Source organism: Ictalurus punctatus, chromosome 11 (assembly GCF_001660625.3).
Source record: "Ictalurus punctatus breed USDA103 chromosome 11, Coco_2.0, whole genome shotgun sequence".
NCBI lineage: Eukaryota > Metazoa > Chordata > Actinopteri > Siluriformes > Ictaluridae > Ictalurus > Ictalurus punctatus.
Window position 1 is genome coordinate 17,162,745 of NC_030426.2, and position 22,285 is coordinate 17,185,029.

Consider the following 22,285-nt stretch of genomic DNA (forward strand, 5'->3'; position numbering starts at 1 on the left):
ATGGTTATTGCAGCGGTTCAGTAATTTAGCAAAGTCCCTTTAAAACAAGACTGTCTAATGCCACCACAGTGGTTCGCTATGATTGGTGTGTTTTGCATTACTATTACTCTAAAACATTATATTCGTTTTAAAATGACTGTTTTCAATCTGCCTTCCTCAGAATTAAACATGCTCTTTGTATTACTGTGCCTTTAAGGCAGACGTATGTAAAGGTCCTCTGTGAAGATAGTTAACAATGATCAATAAAGTTACTCAAAGACACTCTTAAAAAGCTTGCTGAAGCAAAGTAATTGAATAATCTCCCATAGAAATTTCACTCTACAACCTATGTGAAGGTTTACCAATTGGAAACAGCTGTTGAAATGATTGACAAGATGATTAGGGCATTAACAAAGACATTATCAGTGATGTGTCCATAACCCAACTGAAGCTGCTAATCATTGTTTTGGATAGTCGTTTATTGATAAAGCACTAAAATGAAATTGACTATGTGGGGTTTGCTGTTGAAATGTTCAGAGCAAACTGTTAAGCTAGGACTGAAAAATATATCAGTCATCTCTTTCTGTTTCAAATTTTTATAAGGACATACTTGCATCCCAACAGTCAGTAACAAATGCTTCTAATCCAATGAATGCTGTTACGGATCGCAGTAATGGCTGCTCTTATAGACATAGGGTCAAGCCACTGGATACTCTAATGACGGTGATACATAAATACTTTCATAATGGTGACATCACAACTGTGTCACAACAGCTTAATGTCCAAATATGGAGACTATTTTGTTTTTAAAGAATCCCTGACTGCTTTATTATTAGACAGCGTGGCATGATCGAGCCCGAGGAAGCCAAGTAGGATTATTCCAAATCCAAAAAGCTGAGCTGTGAAAGCCAGTATGAGGGAGGGGGGGGTAAATGAGATCAGCGGTCGTGCAGGGTTGAGTGTGTCCCCCACCGAAGACTTGCTAGACATCAGTCATGGGTCCTCCCATCTGCTCCCTTAAGCCAGCCACTTGCGTGTTACAGATTACCTCCTATCAGCTTTGTAACCATGTTATCACAGGATAGATAAAGGAAAAACACAAAAGAAAAAGCATAGGCTTAGATAAATGTTTCACCCCGGTCCAGTAATAGTTCGAGTAAAGTCGGGAATGGTGGCTGTGATCTCTCTCTCGTTCACTGACCTTGAGCTTAAAATGGTACAAAATATAATAGGTGTATACCGAGTGAATGCAAAATATGCGTAGGGTGTACATGGGATAAAAGTCTTGTTTAGATGCACTTGTATGAACAAATTATGAGTCATGTTGCAGTTATGTGGACGAGAGAGGTTAGATGTGAGCTCTTGTGTGCGGGCGTGTCGTCTGTGTCCCTGGCACTGACCACAGGACTGTCTTTACTGTTGTTTCTATTGATGATAGACAAGATTTAGAGTGCCTGGGTATAGTGTTGAAGTGGCCAGAATGAGAAACATTTTATTGACGGCAGACAGATATAAACTAGATGGAGTAGTCTGCAAAAGCATCATGGAATACTTTTACCTCAGCTACAACTTGCTTTTATTCTGAACATAAGTTTCTTTGGCTAGAGTGGATGGATCATTTTGCTGCTCAGTGTATGTGTGGTATACAAATGCACATTACACAATCTCTTAAAGAGTGCCTCTTGTAATTTATTTGGTAGATAGCTTGGTCTTGACCCGATGAAGCATTTTATAGTTAATATTAGCTACGGGTGTCTTCTCCATGTTCATGGGAGTCAAGGTTCCATTCTTAAAATACTAACATTAGCCCCATCTTTGTAGTTAGTTGTCTGTTGTCTAGTTGTCAACAAAGCTAACTTTGTTGAGGGTTTCAGTGTCTTTCATGAAATTTGAGTAACTCCATTTCACATCGCTAGCTAACAATAAATTATGAAGTCAATGTTTAGTGCTATAATGAGTGAGAAAACACGTAACCGGACTAGCTAACCAGTAATATTAGATTAAAAACAAAACAGATTGTTGTTAGGTAGCTGATGATTTTAGCTAAGCTAATGTAAGCTATCCATGTATACATTTTGGGACAAACTGAAACCACGTGTTAAATCCGAAAAGTAAATCACCTGTGAAATTAGTTAGTTAAGGATTTTCTCACAGCCATGCACTTTGCTTGTCACCAGTCAGTGGAGAATTTTCTAGGGATTTGATTTTTCTGAAGCTGCAGAAGAAAACCCTGGGTTGTATCATGTTTCGACACGAAATGCTGGGCTCTAAAGGCAAACTAGCTACTCAACTACCCAAAACTTGGGTTAACATGATATGAAATAACTCTTAGCCCAAAATGACCCAACCCGACTGGGTTATATGAACAATGCAACATTTTTACATGGTGGTTTTGGTATATTTATATACCTATAGTTATTTTGTAGAATAGTTTTGTGTCTATAAAATTCCATATGTCAAGGCCAGGGAGATTTGTGTACCATGTGTGATAACTCAGTGGTCTGAGAACTCGACCCCAGAGGTCATGGGTTAGAACCCAGCTAAGATTTACTGTATGTTCAGGTCAATTCAATTCAGTTTTATTTGTATAGCGCTTTTAACAGCGGACGTTGTCCCAAAGCAACTTTACAGAAATATATAAATTCAGGATATAGATTTTAAATGTATGAAATTATCCCTAATGAGCACTTTGGCAAGGAAAATCACCCTGAGATGCTATGAGAAAGGAACCGGACTCGAAAGAGAACCCCCCCTGATCTGGGTAACACCGGATGTTACGATTATAAATAAGTCCCTTCTATAAATGTGCAAATACTACACAGTCAAATAGTCCAATTGTGTAACCAGGAAAATTCATTACGGTTTTTACATAAGGTCAGTTTTGTTGAACTTCTCCTCTGTTCGCTGATTGAGACTTGAGTGCAAAACTGTTTGTGGTGATTGCAGTCCTAAAGCTATCATAGCAATTGCAGTCCTAAGCCATCAGAAGAAGTACGAAGAATACGAAGAAGTTCGTATTTACGATTTGGCAAGTCGTAATTACGACGTCAGGTGCGTTCAAGTCGCTTTTGGTCGGAACACGATGGCGGTGTACCTTCTCTTAATTACAACCTAACTACAAAGAAATACAGCAAGGTTTTTTAACTCTACTACTAGAAAATGAAGAACACAGAATGTGCATCAGGTGTGTTTTGCTTTTTTGTGTTTTTAATCAATTTATGAAGCCATTGTAAACATATCCTTGCATACTGTATTATATCACAGTTCTACAATGCTGTTATATTTTGTGCAGGAAATTAGCTTGTTTTATTGTAAATAAAAAAGCCTGACAATAACTTGCTGCATATGCCAAACACGTAATAACTTAAATCAGCTACTGAGACGAGTAAACATTCCATTTCAACAAGTTTACGATCAACTACAGACGTTGCATCAATTGATTTGATTTCTCCATGTTTTCTTACTGACACTCCCCCAACTCGGAAAATCCCAAGTTTCCTACTCGACTTTGTGGTGGCGTTCTTGTACGTTCAACTCATAAATACGATCGTTCTTCCATGACTTGAATGCACCATTATTGCCACACTGGAGGTTGCTAAGCTGGTAGTTGCTCCAAATGGACCTTCTCTCTGTTTTACTAAATGGAAGCAGTGTGGATAAATGGAGCTGACTGTTTTTGGAGATTTTGAACTGATGCTAAGTGTGTGTCATCTCACTGTATCTGTGGTAGGGAGAGAGAGAGAGAGAGAGGGAGAGACAGATCAGCCTCTGGCACTTGAAGTGATTTAGCTTGTGATGTGTCTCTGTCGAGCCATTAAACTGAGTTGTAATGCTATCCAGCACAGATAAAGTGTGTGCCGCAGGAGTGAGTACTGGTTTGATCTTTTTTCAGGAGCTTTTGTGTGTAAACACATTGCCCACAGGCACAAAGCCCAGCCAATGATGTTGCGATTGAACACTGAGCCAATGCTTCTTCTACAGTGCTTGGCCCACATAGGATTTAGAGGATCTTTTAACATCTTTCCTTTATTATATTCAACTAGTAAATAATAATTATTTTTTGCGTTTTTAACATCAGACGTATAATTCCTAGCGTTTAAACACAAGTTAATGTGACCAGGTCAGTTATCAAAGTGCTTATTTGAAACATTGGATCTTGCTTATGCGATGTCCTCTTCGGACTTGTTTTTGAGATGGTAAATCTTATTTGTGTCATTCAAGGCAGGGGGATGGTTCTCTTCTATTAATAAGAGTCATGGGAAGTGATAAACAGGAAAAGGCCACTCCGGAGCTCTACTATATCTGTTTCCCATCAAGTTGCTAGCATAGTGAGCATTTCTGCGTTAATGCAAGGCTGAACGAGATCGCACTAAACAGTCGAAAGACTAGCATTCAGATATAAGAGTTATGAGATTGCTCCGCTTTTGTATCACCGTGTAAAAAGCCTGCATGTGATTTCAAATCCTATTTACTCAAGGGCTGTCCTTCATGTTGATGGCTGTGGCTGATAGTCCATTCTGCAGAGTTTTATTTTTCAGTTTGATTTGTGGCACCTCAGAACTTCCTGCGAGGGCCAGTGATGCTGATGTGATAAATGTGCACCAGTTGCTCATTCAGATCAATGGAGGAGGCAGCGGAAGCTTGAGCTGCTCGCTCAGACGGGCAGGATGCAATTACCTGTCATACATACACATATATACACACACACACACACACACACAAACACGTACAGGCATAGTGACATGCAGTAAACATGCTGTATAGAACAGACGAGTCCCAAGCCATGCATCTGGAAATCTCCCATGGGACTGTAACTGGATTCAATTGACAGGATGTAAATTAGCACTGCTGTTCCTATCACATATTTTGTCTTAAAACCCACACACAAATAGTATGAAGTTAACATTGCCTGATTTTATCTATTTTGAAACCTGCATTTTGAGGCTCTGATTTCCTAAAAAAAATTGCCAAGATAAGTACAAGCTTATTTAACAGGTTTTTTTTTTTTTTTTAAATAAGGGATTGTGTCTTTCTCATGAGCAAAATGGCATTCGTTGTCCATTTAGAATGTTTGCCTTAATTAGTTTGCAAGTTTGGGTGTTTCTCCACTGGTGGCAATGCAAGTCGATTAATTTTAGATTCAACGCCTGAATGTGACTTAGGGAAAAAAGAGCACCGAGTCTTAATATGGGGGGAGTTTATCTAAATTCATTAGTCAGTTTTCAGGGTATAATTTTCAACTCAGATTTGCTGTCACAATTTGGTTATGAATCGAGATCAGTTCTTTTAAAATAAACAGTGTTCTCACCAGCAGACAATTTAGTGCCAAGACAGCAGATGGAAAAATTATGGCAGTGTCAGACCCCCCCCTTTTTTTTTTTTTTAAATATTTTTTTTTGTTTAAACCCCAGAATGTGATCGCTGCTACAATGTTGATCTAAAAGCCACCAGTAGGAGTATAGCCTTAAATTAAATGAAACTCACTGGACAGCTACAAATACTGTAGTGGCAATGATGAAGTGTAAACAATACACGTTAATTATCAGAAACATATTTTTATTACCTCAAGAAGAGTTTCTGTTGATGTGATTCTTTGTGGAACAAAACTGGAACTTTTCGGCACGATGGATCAGCGGTATGTCTGAGAAGAATGAAGAAAGAACACTCTGTCCACAGTCAAGCATGGTGGTGGCTCAGTGATGCTCTGGGGCTGCTTTGCATCCTCTGGCACTGGAAACCTGCAGCATGTGGAAGGCAAGATGGATTCATTGAAGCATCAGGAAATCCCAGGAGAAAATGTCATGATATCTGTGAGGAAGCTGAAGCTTGGGCATCAATGAACCTTCCAGCAGGACAAGGATCCCAAGCATACCTCAGATTCCACCAAGGCTTGGTTGCAGAAGAAGTCCTGGAAAATTGTGCAGGGCCATCACAGTCACCTGACTTGAACCCTATAGAAAATCTCTGGTGGGATTTGAAGAAGGCGGTTGCATCACGCAAACCCAAGAATGTTACTGAACTGGAGGCCATTGCCCATGAGGAATGGTCTAAGATTCCTCAGGAACACTGCCAGAAGCTCTGCATCTCATTTTGCAGCAGGTCATAACAGCAAAAGCTGATCATCTAAGTACTGAAGATGCTCACCATGAAGGGATTGAATAAATGAAGCATTCCACTTGAAGCGTTCGTTGTGTTAAACTATTTCAATTGCTTTTGTTTGATTTGTTAATTGCAAACAGCTTAAAGTCTTTTACATTTTGACAATAAAACTGATATGCAATGGGGGTTGAACAATTTTGATTGCAACTATATATAGCTTCTGAACAGAAAACTCCTTCATGACTACAAAGTTTTATTTTAGGTTCGTATTGGATTTTCAATACGTACTCATCACCTTTAATCAGCCTTATACTTGACTTTCTATTTCAGTTCCATTAGTTTTCCATGAGTCTCTTTTGAGATCTGAACAATTATTGAGAGGCACACACACACACTCCTCATTTACAAATTTTTATTGCCTCCGTTTTGCATGTGATATCATTCACACAATTAATCTTTGTTAATCACCCACAACATGCCCACTAACTAAATTTATCTGATTGCTCATCCGGATTACTGCATGTATTTGGGATCAAACATAAATCAGGGCTTGAATGGAATCACAAAAAATCCTGACTGACTTAAAGACCAAAGCCTAACAAAGTCTCCCAAGACCTCCTGCGTCTAATTGCCCTTTACCAAAATACATTAGTGGTGGCGTTTAACCCTCACTGCATGAGTTTTTCTCCACCGGCAGACGAGAGTCGCTCCTATTTATACCCTGTTAAAAAAAAAAAAAAAAAAAAAAAGGCAAGGTAAAAGGCGAAGGTAATTTCATGGGTACGTACTTTTCATTGGATATCAGCAGGGCTACCTTTTCAGCTGAGGGTTTTAATACAGCAGGTGTTCTGTGCACCATAAACTGGAGTGATGCTAAAATGGACGTGTGGTGGGTTGAAGGACACGAGTTGTCGATTTGGATATATGATTCAAACTGGAATCATGAAGAGTTGACTTGAAGCATGGTCAAGTCGATTGCACGTTGGTTGATTACAGCAAGCTTGATGAGGAAAGTTTGATGTTAAAACATTAGGACAAATGGTGTCATATAGATGTTATGAGTTATAAGTGTTATGAGTATTTTTCTTTGTCAATAGGCTAAGTTGTTCTGTATGCCCTTAGCTTGTATCAGCTTGTCCTCTGACAAAAAAATAAGGCATAGTAATGAATTCGTAATGAACAGCAATGCTCCAGTAATGAACCGTTTTTTTTGTTGTTGTTGTTTCAAAATCACCAAAGTCTTTTCCTCTTGCCATCTTGATCCAATATCCAGGTCATCTAGGCCTGCTCAGCATTTCCTAATTGGATCATGAATTTTCTGCGGTCATGACATTTCCCCACTCAGTTATTCAAATATTATTTTAGTATTTCACCAGTCTGCATGTTGAAGAAGAAAAACAATCCTTTATTTCATTATACATTTATTTGTAAGCTCACTTTCTACGTACAAAAATTGACCTGTGCTCACAGTGCATTGTGGGTAATTCAGATCATCTCTCATCCAATGTGCAGTCTTCATTCATTTATCCAGATATCTTCTAACCACTAATCTACCCTGGATGGGATACCAGTCCATCACAGGGCACCACATTGACTATGTTTACATGCACAACAATATTTGAATTAGGATTGTATTGAGTCATGCAAATGATTCAGATTAAGACAATATTCTGATTTTCCAAATTCTAATTCCCAGCCCTGGAGTATGCCTGTTTTAATTGTAACTTTGTTGCATGTAAACATCTTTATTCAGAAAATCCACTGACAAGCGATATATGCGTATGCTCATTCCGCAAGGAATAGTGGGTGCTAAGAGATGCTTAGATGTAGGCTAGATATTTAGGAATGGCAACTCAGCCATACTTACAACAACCATGTGTTCAGGAATATTCTGATGCCTGTATGCATATAAACATCGTATTCGGAATATGGCTGCTACCCGAAAATAGACCTTAAACAGAATTTGATGTGCATGTAAACGTAGTCAGCGACACCTAATATTCACTCCACCTCCTAGCATGTTTGCTGGAGGTGGGAGGAACCAGAGTACCTTGAAGAAATCCACATGGAACATGCAAAACCCTACACAGAATGTAACTCGAGCTCAGGGTCGAACTGTGGGCCCTGGAGCTGAGGAAGCAAAGCTATAAGTCTATATAGTTACATAACTGTTGAGAAGTCTCAAAACAGCTTCTATGCTTTCTAGAATTTGGCTCTGTTAAAAAAGACTGACATTCGAGTAAGGTCACTATTCTCAAGGTCACTTGGCCAAGGTCACTGTGGCATTACAGAGTGATTAAAATCGCCTGGGGTCAAGAAAATGAATGAAGTGATATTTTGCTCGACAATAAGGGAGCTTTTCCCATATGTAAAAGAAGCAGTACTTTTCAGTAGCTAAATTGCATTCCTTTGACAGATTAGCCTCTTTAGAAAAGTGTTAATGACCTAATGTACTTGAATTGCCTTATTGTTTAAATATGATTTGAGATCCCCTTCTCCCTCGGCAAATGACTTAGATAATGTGAGAATTTGTCTCCCAGCCTTTGTCTATGCACTTGAAAAAGGTTTAACCTCAATTATCTTAATGGAATTGGAATTGAAATCAAATTGCTGCCATTTGTGCTTAAAATAGGAGAGTAAAAGAGTTAAAGCCTGAATTTTTGGAGGACAAAACTGCTAGTGAACAGCAGACTCTTTTTAATGATGGGAGCTGAATTCCAGATATAAATGTTTTTTTTTCACTGGTAGGGGAAGTGGCTGGCAGAAGGTTATTGTAATGATAATAATTAATATAATGATTAGATGAGGGAAGCTTGTCAAGCGGAAGTGAGTGCAGTGAATTTGTCTTTGGCTGTGGATTTCGCTCCTGGCTGTGAGCCATGAAGAATTTATTGGAGTTTATTGGAGTTGCCTTAATTTATTAGGTGAGTCATTCCACCGGTCTGGAAACTTGGCCCAGCTCTGGATTAGATCCGCTGAGGCTGTGTTTCAGCACCAAGGATGCATTATTTTTAATTAAGGAGCTATGAAAATAATGTTTTAGAGGAAATGGTGTCATGGATTTGGATTCCTTTGTCTTGGCATGACATTTTTGATTAAACCTAAGCGTTTGATTAAACCTAAGTGAAGTGTGGAAGGTTTGATATTTGAATTATATACGCATTTTTTATATAGTGTATATGCATTTTACATGTATCAACAGGTAACAATTATATTCATATCGTTGGTATTATGTTGTACTTTTTAATTAAAGCCATTCCACACTTTGTATAAACAATGCCATTCTGCATAAGTAAACTTATTAATTTAAGTGCAACATAACAATACTGTCTTTTGTGTGTAAATCTAGGCCTGACCTAAAGAGATATTTCTGACTATGGTCATGGGTAAATTCCAAATCGGGTACATAGCGGGAGTAGCATTTACGTAGAGCTGTCCTGATATATAAAACAATGGACACCAGTCACTCAAAAAGAAGTAGTTCCTGTGTCCATGGTATGTGTGTGTCCGTCCGTCCGTCCGTCCGTCCGTCCGTCCATCCATCCATCCAGGAACCTCTTTATCTTGGTCAGGGTTGTGATTGGATCCAGAGCCTATCCCGGGAACTCTGGGTATGAGGTGGGAATACATCCATCTCAGGGCACCATGCACACACACATCATCACGTAGGGGAATTGTAGAGTGACCAATTTACCTACTTGGGAGGTGAGAGCAAGCTAGAAAAATCAGCAAAGACTGAAGTGGACACAGGATCAAACCAAGGACCGAGATGGCAATGTGCCAGTCTAGATATATTATTAGATACTCTGGTGTATCTTATGTCTCGATACATCATGCGTTGTATAAATGCAATCTTTATGTAACTTTTATCAACTCGTCTCATTTTCCTCCACTGTCTCATCATGTATATTATATCATATCTCATCATCCATTTCTGTCTACTGATACTTGCCACTTTAAGTTGACCTGCCTTGTATGTCACCATGTTGGTCGTTTTATCAGTTAAACCTTCCATTATAGGTCATGTTGTAGCTATCCAATTACTGACTGGTTTGCAGCTGTTGCTCTGGACCAGTGCTGAACTGATATTATTTGGGTGCTTATTTGAAGCTAGGATTTCAAAACACCTCATGTCACTGCTGATCCGAGAACAGTCCTCCAACTAAAATATCAAGTCCGCAGCAGTGCTGTATGAAGGGCTAAAGGGCAATTAACACAAATTGTACATGAAATAAGATAAGCTTTAATATCTAACTGTGCACCTACATGGTGGACCAATTCAGTGTTTTAAACCCCCCAGCAACACTGCTGCACCTGAAACACACATCAACACAACACACACTACCATGTCAGTGTGATTGCAGTGTACAGAATGGTTCAATACCCAACGAGTACGTGATCAGTGATGGTGCTTTGCCCATTACTGTGTATATAAAGCAATAATAATGTGTTTTAATTGTTCTGTAGACAAATTGCATTCATTCAAGTGCTGCTATTTTGAACAGCCACCAAACCCACACCCAAGGCACTGAAGAACAAAGTAAATGGAAGACAATTTTTTTTTCTGTTTTATGATCTCACAATGATTAAGATGAAATGCTTACTGAAGATAAATTTGGGTTAAGAAATTATATTTTATATTAAATTATATATTAACAGGTTTATACCCTATGTGTTATTTCAAGTATGAAACTTTTTTGCTTGATTGATTTTATTTTCCATCTAAGAATAGGAATATCTGAGAGTTTTTATCTTGTGGGGACATTATATATATATATATATATATATATATATATATATATATATATATATATATATATATATATATATATATATATATATATATATATATATATATATATAAAAAAAATGTGTGTGTGTGTATATATATATATATATATATATATATATAAAATAAAGGCAACAGCTTTTATGAAGAAAAAAAAACTAATATAGGTAAAACATTTCCCTTTGGTTACTGAGGTAAAGTTTGGTTACTGGACTGTGTGTGTCTGTGTTTGTTCACTGTATCAGGAACGTTATATCCTCTTTTTTTTTTTTTTTTTTTCCCTGTGTACTTGGTTCCTTTTTTTTTTAGTTCTTGGATGAGCATCCTTGCTCTTAAGTTCTCATTCAAATCAGAAGAGTTTGGATCTGTATAAGCAGTAGAACAATTGTAATTATGCGTTTGAATGAGCGGCTTATCAGTGCGCTTCACATCACTCACACACTTCTCAGTTTCCAGACTATGTGGACATGACACTTCACATTTGGATATCTGGTTGAGCACAAAGAGATTTCTGTTGTCTCATTGCCCTCAATCAGAGCTTTGAAAAGAAAGCTTGTGCAGACGTTGCATATAGAAAAGTAAAAAAAAAAAAAAAAAAAGGGGGACTGGGGGAGGGCGCAGAAACAGTAACAGGCAAATGAAACGGTGTGATCGCGTGTAGGAGCGCCGCTCCCACTCCTTTTTTCCCCCCTGTGGTCTCTTGATAACGTGGGAAACTTGACAGTGTCGATTTATCCGAGAACAAAGGAGTCGCTCTGTGAGCTGGGAATGCGTGTGTGGGCCCGTAGAGAGCAAACACCATACACCCCGTCCCACTATTACCTGTGCATCCAAACAGGATACGCACTTCTCCTGAAATAGACCAGGCGAACAGCTCCCTTAGCAAGTTTTGTGTCTGTGTGTTTGTGTGTATATGTTCCTTTCTTGTTATTGCTGTCATTATTAGTTTTATTATTAGAGTTTTATATCCCACAATCCTCTACTGGGGTTTGAGTTGGAGAAAGGACTGGCGAAGTTAGATGCAGAGTAAACAGTCATCATGTGAGATCATTTAAAAAAAGTGAATTAATAAAGAATATAAACGACAAACACTGGATGTGTTCATGGAGTTTGTGATGCACTAAAATGAATCTCTCTATTTCTCTTTCTTTCTCTGCCCAGTTAGTTGCTGGTGACTCATCGCTGTCCATCAAGGAAAAGTCCTGTAAGTCTCATCAGCCTTCTCTACCTTGACCTCTTCTCTCTCCTCCATTCTTCATCCCACTTTTTCTGTCTTTTCCTTCCTGCTCCTTATCCACCTCTTAATCCTCATTTCTTCTTCTCTTTGTCCTCCTCTTCTTTATACTCCTATCTTATTCTTTTTACTATATATCCTCTTCTCCTCTCTCGCTCATTTTCCTCAACTCTCTCGTCTCTCCCTAATGAGTTTTTCCACCCCCCCCCCCCCCCCCCCCCCCAATTCATCTGATGATTTGAGTTTTGTCTTCAGAGGAGGGGTTTTACTGTTCCACTTTCTGGGGTTCAGTCTCTACACTAAGTGAACTGCTTATTTCTAGAGGATGAAAATGACAGAGACAGGAAAAAAGAGAGAGGCATGCAGAAAACTGTGTATCAGAGAGACTCACAGACCTCCCCTTCCTCTGTGACTGTCTGTGTGCCACTCGGTATGACGGGGTGCTCAAATTTGTCTTATTTAGGGCTGGGTGGAACAAAATATTGATCACTGCCTGATAAATAATTAAATAAATGTTGATTGCCACTATTACCTTGTCTTTTAATTTAACTGCACAGCATTACTGAGTAATTTAATACATTTGCTATCTGCTGCATGCTTAAACCTAGTACAGCAAATGACTAATTCAACACACACTCTGAAGATATTGAAAATGTTAGCCAGTGTGCCTTAACTCGCCTGAATTCACTCGCCCGTTTTCACTTATTTGGTCTCTTTGTGTCTTGGCAAATAAATGTTCTAACAGAATTAAGCTAATAAATGTAAAGGATAAAAAGTTCAGCATCTGCTTTTTAGTTTGGCTTTTTCCAGTTTTCCATATTTTCCAATTATGTTCCATATTTTATTTTTTAAGATAACTTCTGTGCTCATTCAGACTGTAGCCCAGATGCAGATGGCTTGGAGTATGTATTTTGGACACCCATGCCATATGCATGCTTAATCTCTTCTGACTAACACTTCTTAAGAGGAAAATACGATGTGACGCCTTATGTCATTTTACAGCTCTTAACTTGACCCCGACACATAGCCCTTTCATTCAACATTAATAAGTCAGATCTGTTTGGAGAATATTAGAAGAGAAAGAACTTTTGCAAGTAAAGTATGAAATTCTGAAAGTATGCAAACTTTCCCCGACCCAGAAACATACACAGACACACTTGGGAAAGTGTTTCCTAAACTGTATTTTGATGTGTGAGGAACTTTTAACTCCTGTGTTGTTACACACTTATTTGTTCTTATTTACCTATTTCCAGTTGTACATAGGTTTACATGTCATTCAGTTCAATTCAGTTTGATTTGTATAGCGCTTTTCACAATGGACATTGTCTCAAAGCAGCTTTACAGAAATATATAAACACAGGATACAGATTTTAAGTGTGTGGATTTATCCTTATTGAGCGAGCCGGTGGCGACGGGGGTGAGGAAAAACTCCCTAAGATGATATGAGGAAGAAACCTCGGGAGGGACCAGACTCCGAAGGGAACCCATCCTCATCTGGGTAACAACGGATAGTGTGAAAGTAAATGAAAGTTCATTATAGTTTTCATATGAAGTCTGTTTGTTGAACTAGTCCACTGTTCACTAAAGGAGACTTGAGTGCAAAGTTGTATGTGGTAATTGCAGTCCTAAGGCCATAGCAGCAACCATAGTCCCAGCAACCATAGTGAAAATGTCCATGTGAAATTGAGCTCCAAAATCAAGCAGCACCATCATCAGCAATCTCCAATTGATGAGAGCTCCATCCAGAGGTAGGGCATCAGGATGGATCAGGCAGGTCCGGAGAGCAGAAAGGGTCAGGATCACTGGCATCTTCATGATGTGTGGCTTGACGGAAGGAGAGAGGGAGAGGGAGGTAAAGTGAAGGGAGAGATTGTTAAGTATGCTTACTATCCCCTGATGGATAAGACCGTGTACTTTACGTAAAAGAAAGTCTATTTATGGTAAGCTTGAGTAAACAAATGCATTTTCAGCCTATGTTATATGCATGTGATGAATGTGATGAGATGTGTGTATGGGTGTGGTTGGTGCAGGTATGCTAAATGTGCTTACGTTGATTCACCAAGTCAAACATGCACTTGTGAATGGTGTACAAAAATCCACAGTACAAATGCCGAAACTGTTACAGTAATTAACTGGCAACCTGGGTTGCCAGTAAAGTACTATAAAATTTATAGTCAACAATTGTAAAAACATAGTGCCTGAATTACGTTATTTTATATTTATATTTACGTTATTTTATTTGAATTACCTGAATTGTGTTATTTTATACTATGTAAGTACATATTCTCATTTGGCTGATACAGGATAGCCCAGGTTGTCAGTAAATTAATGTAAAATCAACAATAAATTTTTTCTTTTTCTTTTTTTTTTTTTTAAACCTCTTTTATACATGTAGAGCTCATTTGTAAGGGTCTACGTTTATGTGGTCCAGGAATGAGTCATTATTTATATTCAAACATTCAAGAAAGTCTTAGTAAGTATCATTTAGTAGTAATTAAATTAGCAGAGTGTTCTACAATTTTTTTTTTTTTTAAAAGTGTCCACAGTTTATATTCCAGCAGTGTTGGTAGTTACAGACTGTGTTTGCCGGTTTTGAATGAAACACAAGAAAAAAAATTATGCAGCTGTCGTCAGAGTTCTCTGTCAGTAATCTATCTGTAATCAGTAATCATCTGATAGCAATATTATGGAATAATTCCTTGAGATATTTGCGTAGACGTTTTACGTGAAGTGTCCGTCCATGATGGGTTCCCCAGGAAGGCCAGAACAAACAGGGATCCAAATAAACTAATTAAACAGATACATTTTCTCAGGTGATTTCTGCACTGGATTGCTGTTTATAAAATTCACATCATCTATGATGCACAGATATGTGTATATAAAAATGCATAAGAATGTGTGGAGGTCTGGTACAGGTACATTGCAAACATGTTTAGTAGTGTATTATTATCTTTAAAAAAAAAAAAAAAAGTAGAGGCAGATATCTGAAGGCACTTTCATTACACTAGACACATTAATGTTTCACTATGTACAGATAGCGTGAAATGTGTCTCTCATCCTAATTGATTAGCGGAGTGGGCTTGAGGGGGACTGGGAGGTGGTGGGGAACATTGTTCACGGTGATGGGAATTTCAGTGCCATGGACGATATAACCCTCAAACAATACTTCTCTCAAATCCTCCCTCCATAACTGCGACTCCAGTAACAGGCTTTAACGCGCACTTTTTTGCGATTGATCTGCCGAGACTATAAGTGCAAGCAGAACAAATCCGCATAATGATGGCCTCCGGAGGGGAGCCACAGCCGTGTGGTTAGACTCGAGCATGTGTGCTCAAAACACAATCCACACAAATGATCACCCCACTGAGAACAGTTCCTCACAGCCCTCCATCCTGAACATGTTCATCAAACTATACTGAGATTTTCCTGCTTTATATGATACTTTGTGATTAAGCAAGGACTCTTTGGGTAGAGAGACACGTTTTTCTTGAGCACAGGTGAGCTCTTATATACACACACACACACACACACACACACACACACATTGTAGAGGTACAGATGGTTTGGAGCCCAAGTGGGAACATGAGCTGTTATTTGCTGATTGTGCCGCATTGAACAGGTTTCCTGAGAACGTTGCTCTTCCCAGGTGTGATCTTCCTCATCACGTCTTTCTTTTTTAATTTTTTTTATTTCTCCCACACAGAAACAATCATACCTGCTAATCAAAATCATGTCTGATGTTATACAGGCGTCCTTGAATCTGCCAGGAATTAGTCCTTATCCAAACCTGCTTGAGTTTGTTGTTTGTTTGTTTGTTTGTTTATTTATTTATTTTCGGTGTTTTTTACATTTGCAATTTTTTAAACAGATAATTTTATCCAAAGCTGTTAAAGACAAATAGAATTTCATGCAAGAAATGATCTGAGCACCTGAGTATTAAGGTTTCTACAGTGACTAGCAGTCTAGGTATTTGGATCAAAACATTCCAGTCACTTAAGCTTAACTACTGAGGTCACAGCTAGTGACATGATGAATCATAGAGTGTCTGTGGGTGAGAGCGAGAGAGAGAGAGAACAGATGCCTGGTAGCATTTATTCTTCACCTGAACAAAATGCTGAAATGGCATGTTCGGCTTGGGTGTTAGCTCTGCACGGGCCTTGTGACGTTTTCTATTTGCACCTGTCAGTTTTATAGTCAAGTGAGACGATACTGCACGATGATGACTAAAACGATAATTATCTTGCAATATTCAAGCAAATTACAATTACTCATTTATTACATTATTGTAAATCGGGGGTGGCTAACTGTTTGATCACGTGGGGCGCCACATTGGTTAAAATCATTCAATGAAGGTCCCATGCTAATGCATTCAATCACATGAATAATATATGCATAATTCATTTTATTAGGTTTATTCAAATTGGTGTCAGTGACCTGGCTTATTTATATGACTACAACCCACAATGCAGGTTGTTATTAATTTGCAGTAGAGGTGCGCATCCTGTGAGACCCAACAAAAAAAAAAAGTTGTGGGTGGATTATACTCCTTTGCAAGGAGCATAGTCCACACGTGAGTGAGCGCATACTGGTTGCTCACATGGCACATTTACTGTTTACATTCACTCATCTTTAGTAAAAGCTTAATCCCTGTCAAGGTCACAAAGGTTAAAATGACTAATTTGTTTTATATTTTGAGAAAGGGAACCAACTAAATGTATTGGAAAATATCACCGGATCTGTCAGAATTTCTTCTGGAGCAGGCGGGGATGGGATTAACAAAGCAGAGCTGTAATATTATAACAACAAACACAGTGCAAGCAAATCCCTGGTTAATATTTGCTAGCCTTCACAGCAACACTTTTCATCTCATGAGTATGACCGAAAGCAGACTGTTGCTTTTTGAGAGCTGCAGTTAGCTCCTTTATTTTGTCTGTTTGAATCTGCCCAATATACAGGTCATACTTTTTCTACTATGATTTCATACTGCCTTGGAATATTCAATTATTTGAGCACAGCCACGTGCTAAGAGCAAATAACACAAATGGGTTTGTGATTTATTTCCCAGAAGAAATATGATGTCATTGTCCATTTCTCCTGGAACATGCCACATTTAGAATCCACCATAGGGTTCTTCGACAAAGACTTTTTTGTGCGTGTGTGTTGCATAACGCTCACCTACATACAGTCCCCTCTAAAATGATTGGAACAGCAAGGCCAATTCATTAGTTTTTGCTGTAGACTGATGACATTTGGGTTTGAGATCAAAAGATGAGTATGAGAAGGGAGTTTAGAATTTCAGCATTTATATGTAGATGTGTTAAACGAGCATTTTGTTTCAAACCACCCAGTTTGTAGGTGAGCAAAAATACTGGAACATGTGACTGACAGGTGTTTCCCAGGTGTGTCCTGTTAGATTGATTGTTTAAACAATAAATAGCTCTGAACATCTCCTCTTGGTTTTAACCTTCACTTTTACCTGTGAAGACTGCATTTGTTGTTAAAAAGAATACGCCAACATGAAAACCAAGGAAAACAACAACAGCTGATGAGAGAAACATTGTGAGAGCTTTGAAGAGAAACCCAAAAACAACAGTCTGTGACATCACCAACAACCTCCACAGGGCAGGGGTGAAGGTACCACAGTCCAATGTTTGAAGAAGACTTTGAGAGCAGAAATCTAGAGGCCATACCTCAAGATGCAAACCAGTCATCAGCAATAAGAATCAGAAAGCCACATTTGGAATTTGCAAAAAATTAGAGATGATCCACAAACAAGATTAACCTCTACCAAAGTGATAGAAAGGTCAAAGTGTGGAGAAAGAATCTGCTGATGATCCAAAATATACAAGCTCATCAGTCAAGTATGGTAGAGGTAGTGTCATGGCTTGGGCTTTCATGGCTGCTTCTGGAACAGGCTCACTAATCTTTATTGATGATGCAACTCATGATGGTAGCAGCAGAGTGAATTCAGAAGATTACAGAAACATTTTTGTCTGCCAATTTACAGAGAAATGCATTCAAACAAGATTTTTTTTTTTGTTGATAAAACTGTTGTGTTTACAATTGTTTGATATCCATGAGAGAAGAGTATTTTTGTGAATTCTTTGAACAAAAGATCAAAAGTTTATGCAATAAAGACAAATTTCCACAGCCTTCTTTGCTCATATGCATATTTTGTCACTTTAAAAGAGTTTTACATGCAAATTATGAACTGGTTAAACCATACGGATATGAAGCTCTTTATTTAATACATCAATCGATCAATCAAATATCTTTTGTTTAGTCAGTTAAGAATTACAATCACAAAAAAAATGAGTCATTGTTCACCCTTATAATCCCAACACTGTAAATACACACACTCTGAAAATACACTCTGGAAATACACACATCTCTGAACTGTAGAGCAGCACCACACACATTGTATGAGCTTATGTCTTCTGTGTGTATGGGTCAGTATGCACATTTACTTTGCAATTATCTCGATTTTTAATTCATTTTTGACCATTTCAGTCCTACAAGCTGTTTTTCATCAGATGTGACTCATGAAGTACATGTTGTCCCCTGTGTTATTTCAGATTTTATTCCAGCTTGGCATTCAGAGAAAAGCCAAATGTTGAATACTCATGGCAGCCGTTACTAACGAAGCTGCAGGGTCACTTAACGTGAGGCAATGACGCAGTTATTATATGAGTTACCATAACAACAATTACCCCAATACCTTAATGGATGAGTCTTCAGAGGGACTAAAGGAATATATATATATATATATATATATATATATATATATATATATATATATATATATATATATATATATATATATATATATATATATATTTAAGTAATCAGTCATTTAAAAGTATGCCATCATTTTGGTAAAACTAGTCTGTTTACTGTTTATAAAGCAATGGGTTTTATACAGCAGGCTTGTGTTGATTTTGTTTTTTTTTCACTACTCATTCTGTTTTTGTGCTGTGATGAGGGTGTTTTGTCTAATAATGGCTTCCTCTTTGCCATTACACACATCCCAGGTTTAAATCTGCTCTAGATCACGCTGATGGATTTTGTCAGTAGTTTAGAAGACACAGGAGTTGTTACACCAGACAATATTGCTGTTCATTCCCTTTGTTGACTCAGCATTTCTGTCATTCCCTCAGTCTTTCCCTGTCTGTCTTATTTCCCTTCTCATGGTGAATCAATGGAACAAAAAACAAAACAAAAAAGACGAGCGTCCACCAGAATCGTCAGCGGTTTTAATGGTTTTTGAGCCAATTCACAGAGTGCCTCTTTTTAAGTGGATTGAGGGAGAGGTTATTGTGTTTTTGGCTGTGTTCCTTCACTCATCGGCTCATTCAGTAAAAACCCCGGGCTTTTAAGGGCCATTCTGGGCCTCAGAGAAGCGCATTAGATTAGCTACTCCACATTAAATCCCAGCCGCTCCAGGAGGTGTGAGGAGTCTCCAGATACCCATTCAGTTCAAGAACTCTGGCTGTTCATGAAAGCAAGCTCTCTCCCATATCTCTAGCACACCCTCTTACTTTCACTTACAGCTGAGCTCTTGTTCAGATTCAGACACCTGAAAATAAGTTTACTTATCTTAAAAAGATTGCTATATTTAGGTGAACTTTAAATCCTGAGCTTAAACCACCTGATCTTTATCTTCCATATCCTCCTTGTATTTATCTCTTATGAGAAATTTGATGTTTCCTCAGTTTGTGGTATATTTTATTGGGGTTGCAGTAAAGAGAGCCAGATTGTATCCCTCAAACACTTTCATCTCATGATCGAGCAGCAGGACCTACTGCCAAGCTCAGTGTGCTCTCTGGTACGAGAGATATCTGGTAAGAGATCAGTCTAAGCTCTTTGCTTCATCTTATTTGCACCGAACTGGAGATTCTACTGCCTTTGGTCTACACCTGCGTCCACTATACTAACAGGGAAATGGATTTATAAACAGTGCTTTCCCCATTTTCACTTCCCATTCATTAATACAAACGACATGCCCCAAAAACATTGAGGCAGTGAAGGCAAAATGTTTCGTTTTAAATAGATTCCAAAGCATGCCATATTAAAGCTGCAGTGTATAGAATTATTTTATCCACCCACAGCAATATTCTTGATTCTGATTGGTCAGATGGTATTGATACATTTTCTGTAACAGCAGCTCTGTCAATAGATGACACAAGGTTTCAAGTCAGGGGACTGCAAATCCCAGGTTTATGTCCTCATCTAATACATCATTGTTTCTATAGTAATAACTTACACAGGGACTTGCGTGGTGGCTGTTCCATATAAATTATTACTTTTTTTTTTTTTTTTTTTTTAATGGGTGGAATTGTTGTCTTCTTAATATTTATAGATCAAGTCTCCGTCGTGAGAGCATTGCAAGTCTCTTAATGTTGTTCCTAACGCAGTCTTTCTGATTTCTCAGTAACATGGCAAGGTGTGTTGTGTGTGTGTGTGTGTGTGTGTGTGTGTGTGTGTGTGTGTGTGTGTGTGTGTGTGTGTGTGTGTGTGTGTGGTTTTTTTTTTTTTTTTTTTTTTTTTTTTTTTTGGGTCTTGAACGAGAGGAAAAAAAATAGTGCTGCTATGATGCAAGTGATATCAAAAACTAGTTTTGTGGCTATTCCACAACATGAAATGCAACTGTAAATGGATAAAAGCACAATAAAACACTTTGGGACATGTTGTTATAAGACCATAATCTACTTCAGGGTGATTATAGCTCTCCGCTTTGCATTGGGCTGCATCACAACACCCCGTTGTTGATTATTTTCCAATAACAGCACATCTCGACTTTTTTTATTTGTCATTTTGAATGAGCCAGGATAGAAAATGCTGAAAAATGTGGTGTACCTGCGATGTTGTGAGTCACTGTGGAAATCCTATACTAGTATAGTAATATTAGTATCATTTTTTAATATAATTTAGAATAGTATAGTAATTTTAGTCTCATGTCAAATGCCATTACACCTCAGAGCAGAGATCAGATAACAAAATGTATTGTATTTAGACAAGCAAATTCATGGAAAACACACAAACAGACAATAAAATGCGCTCAGTGGTGACCAAGTGTTTGTTTATTTTGTTTGATCATTTTTGGGTCCTATGCAGTTTGTTTTTGCTAGCTTATTAGCATTGGATGGGCTGTGCATACCGTGGAGCCTGAGAGCTGTGCTAACAGAGCACTGAGGGATCATTAATGATTTGCCCCTACTATTTAGAGTGAAATGGTGTGGTTTTTGGATGCTTCCTTGAATAGTATTTGCCAGTCGTAACCACCAGATTAATCTGCGTGGTGGAGAAAGGGAGAGTATATTTCACATTTACTACTTAAATAACTTGCGAATATGGTGATTTATTTTAATTTTTTTTACAGTGGAAAGATGCAAAATAGGAAAGGTGGGAAGTGTGGAGTGAAGTATTTTTAAGCATTTTGGGACATAAACACTTTTTGTGTTCAGAATTAGGGCAGGAATTCACAAGATTGACATAACCAGTCCAAATGTCCTGATGGACCTCTTTACCCCCAATAGGTTTGTTAAAACCTTTTTTTGAATTAGTATGACACTTCATATGACTAAACATGATGGTCAGCTGTCCATACCTGTGGATATCTTGGTATTTGGAGTATTTGAGTATTCCATATATTGGATTGGAATATTGCAACCTGGCTGTTGGTTTTTGCTGCTCATTGATACCTCTTTTTTTGTAAACCATAAATTGTTCCTGTACTAATTCCTGAAGGTTGTTGGGATTTCATTGATGGTTGATTCAGGATTTGATCCATCCTGCTCTGGTAATGGCTCTGTGTTCAGCTGCTGCTGTTTTTTTTGTTGTTGTTTTTTTCTCCTCTGCTGACCTGGTCAATACTAAGTGCACTACAGTCTGGTTTTGTTGTCGGAGTATTTGTATATGGCCATTATTTTGTGATATGGTTTTAGCTGCAAAACTATGGTTTTGTTGGTATAGTTTTGTTGCTTTTTCACTGGACAGGTTTTCAGTCTTCATTTTAGAAATAGCCATACTGACTATAGCCACAGTAAAAGCTTGATTCCTGTGTAGGATGTATTAGCTGACTGACTGCAAGACTACACAACTTGCAGCTCCTATAGAGCTGACTCTAAGAGCACATTTCTATTTACTCATTTGGTGACTTGGCAGGGCTTGGATTTGAACTCATA

General features: G+C 38.1%; 1 protein-coding gene across 14 annotated transcripts in view; it reads left to right on the top strand.

Moving 5' to 3' along the window:
• lpp (LIM domain containing preferred translocation partner in lipoma) overlaps positions 1-22,285 on the top strand; it is a 239,637-nt gene that overhangs the window by 54,479 nt on the left and 162,873 nt on the right. For 8 of the 14 annotated variants that reach the window (XM_053683518.1, XM_053683517.1, XM_047158490.2 and 5 more), the window contains one exon: positions 12,029-12,071. The exons of 2 other annotated variants lie outside the window; for them this stretch is intronic. Coding sequence is in view for 1 of the 12 variants with exons in the window: in XM_053683516.1 (XP_053539491.1) it covers positions 12,029-12,071 (43 nt within the window). In the remaining 11 variants the exon portion in view is untranslated. The remainder of the gene's footprint in view (positions 1-12,028; positions 12,072-22,285) is intronic. 4 more of the 14 variants (XM_053683520.1, XM_053683519.1, XM_053683521.1 and 1 more) reach the window with 1 other exon arrangement.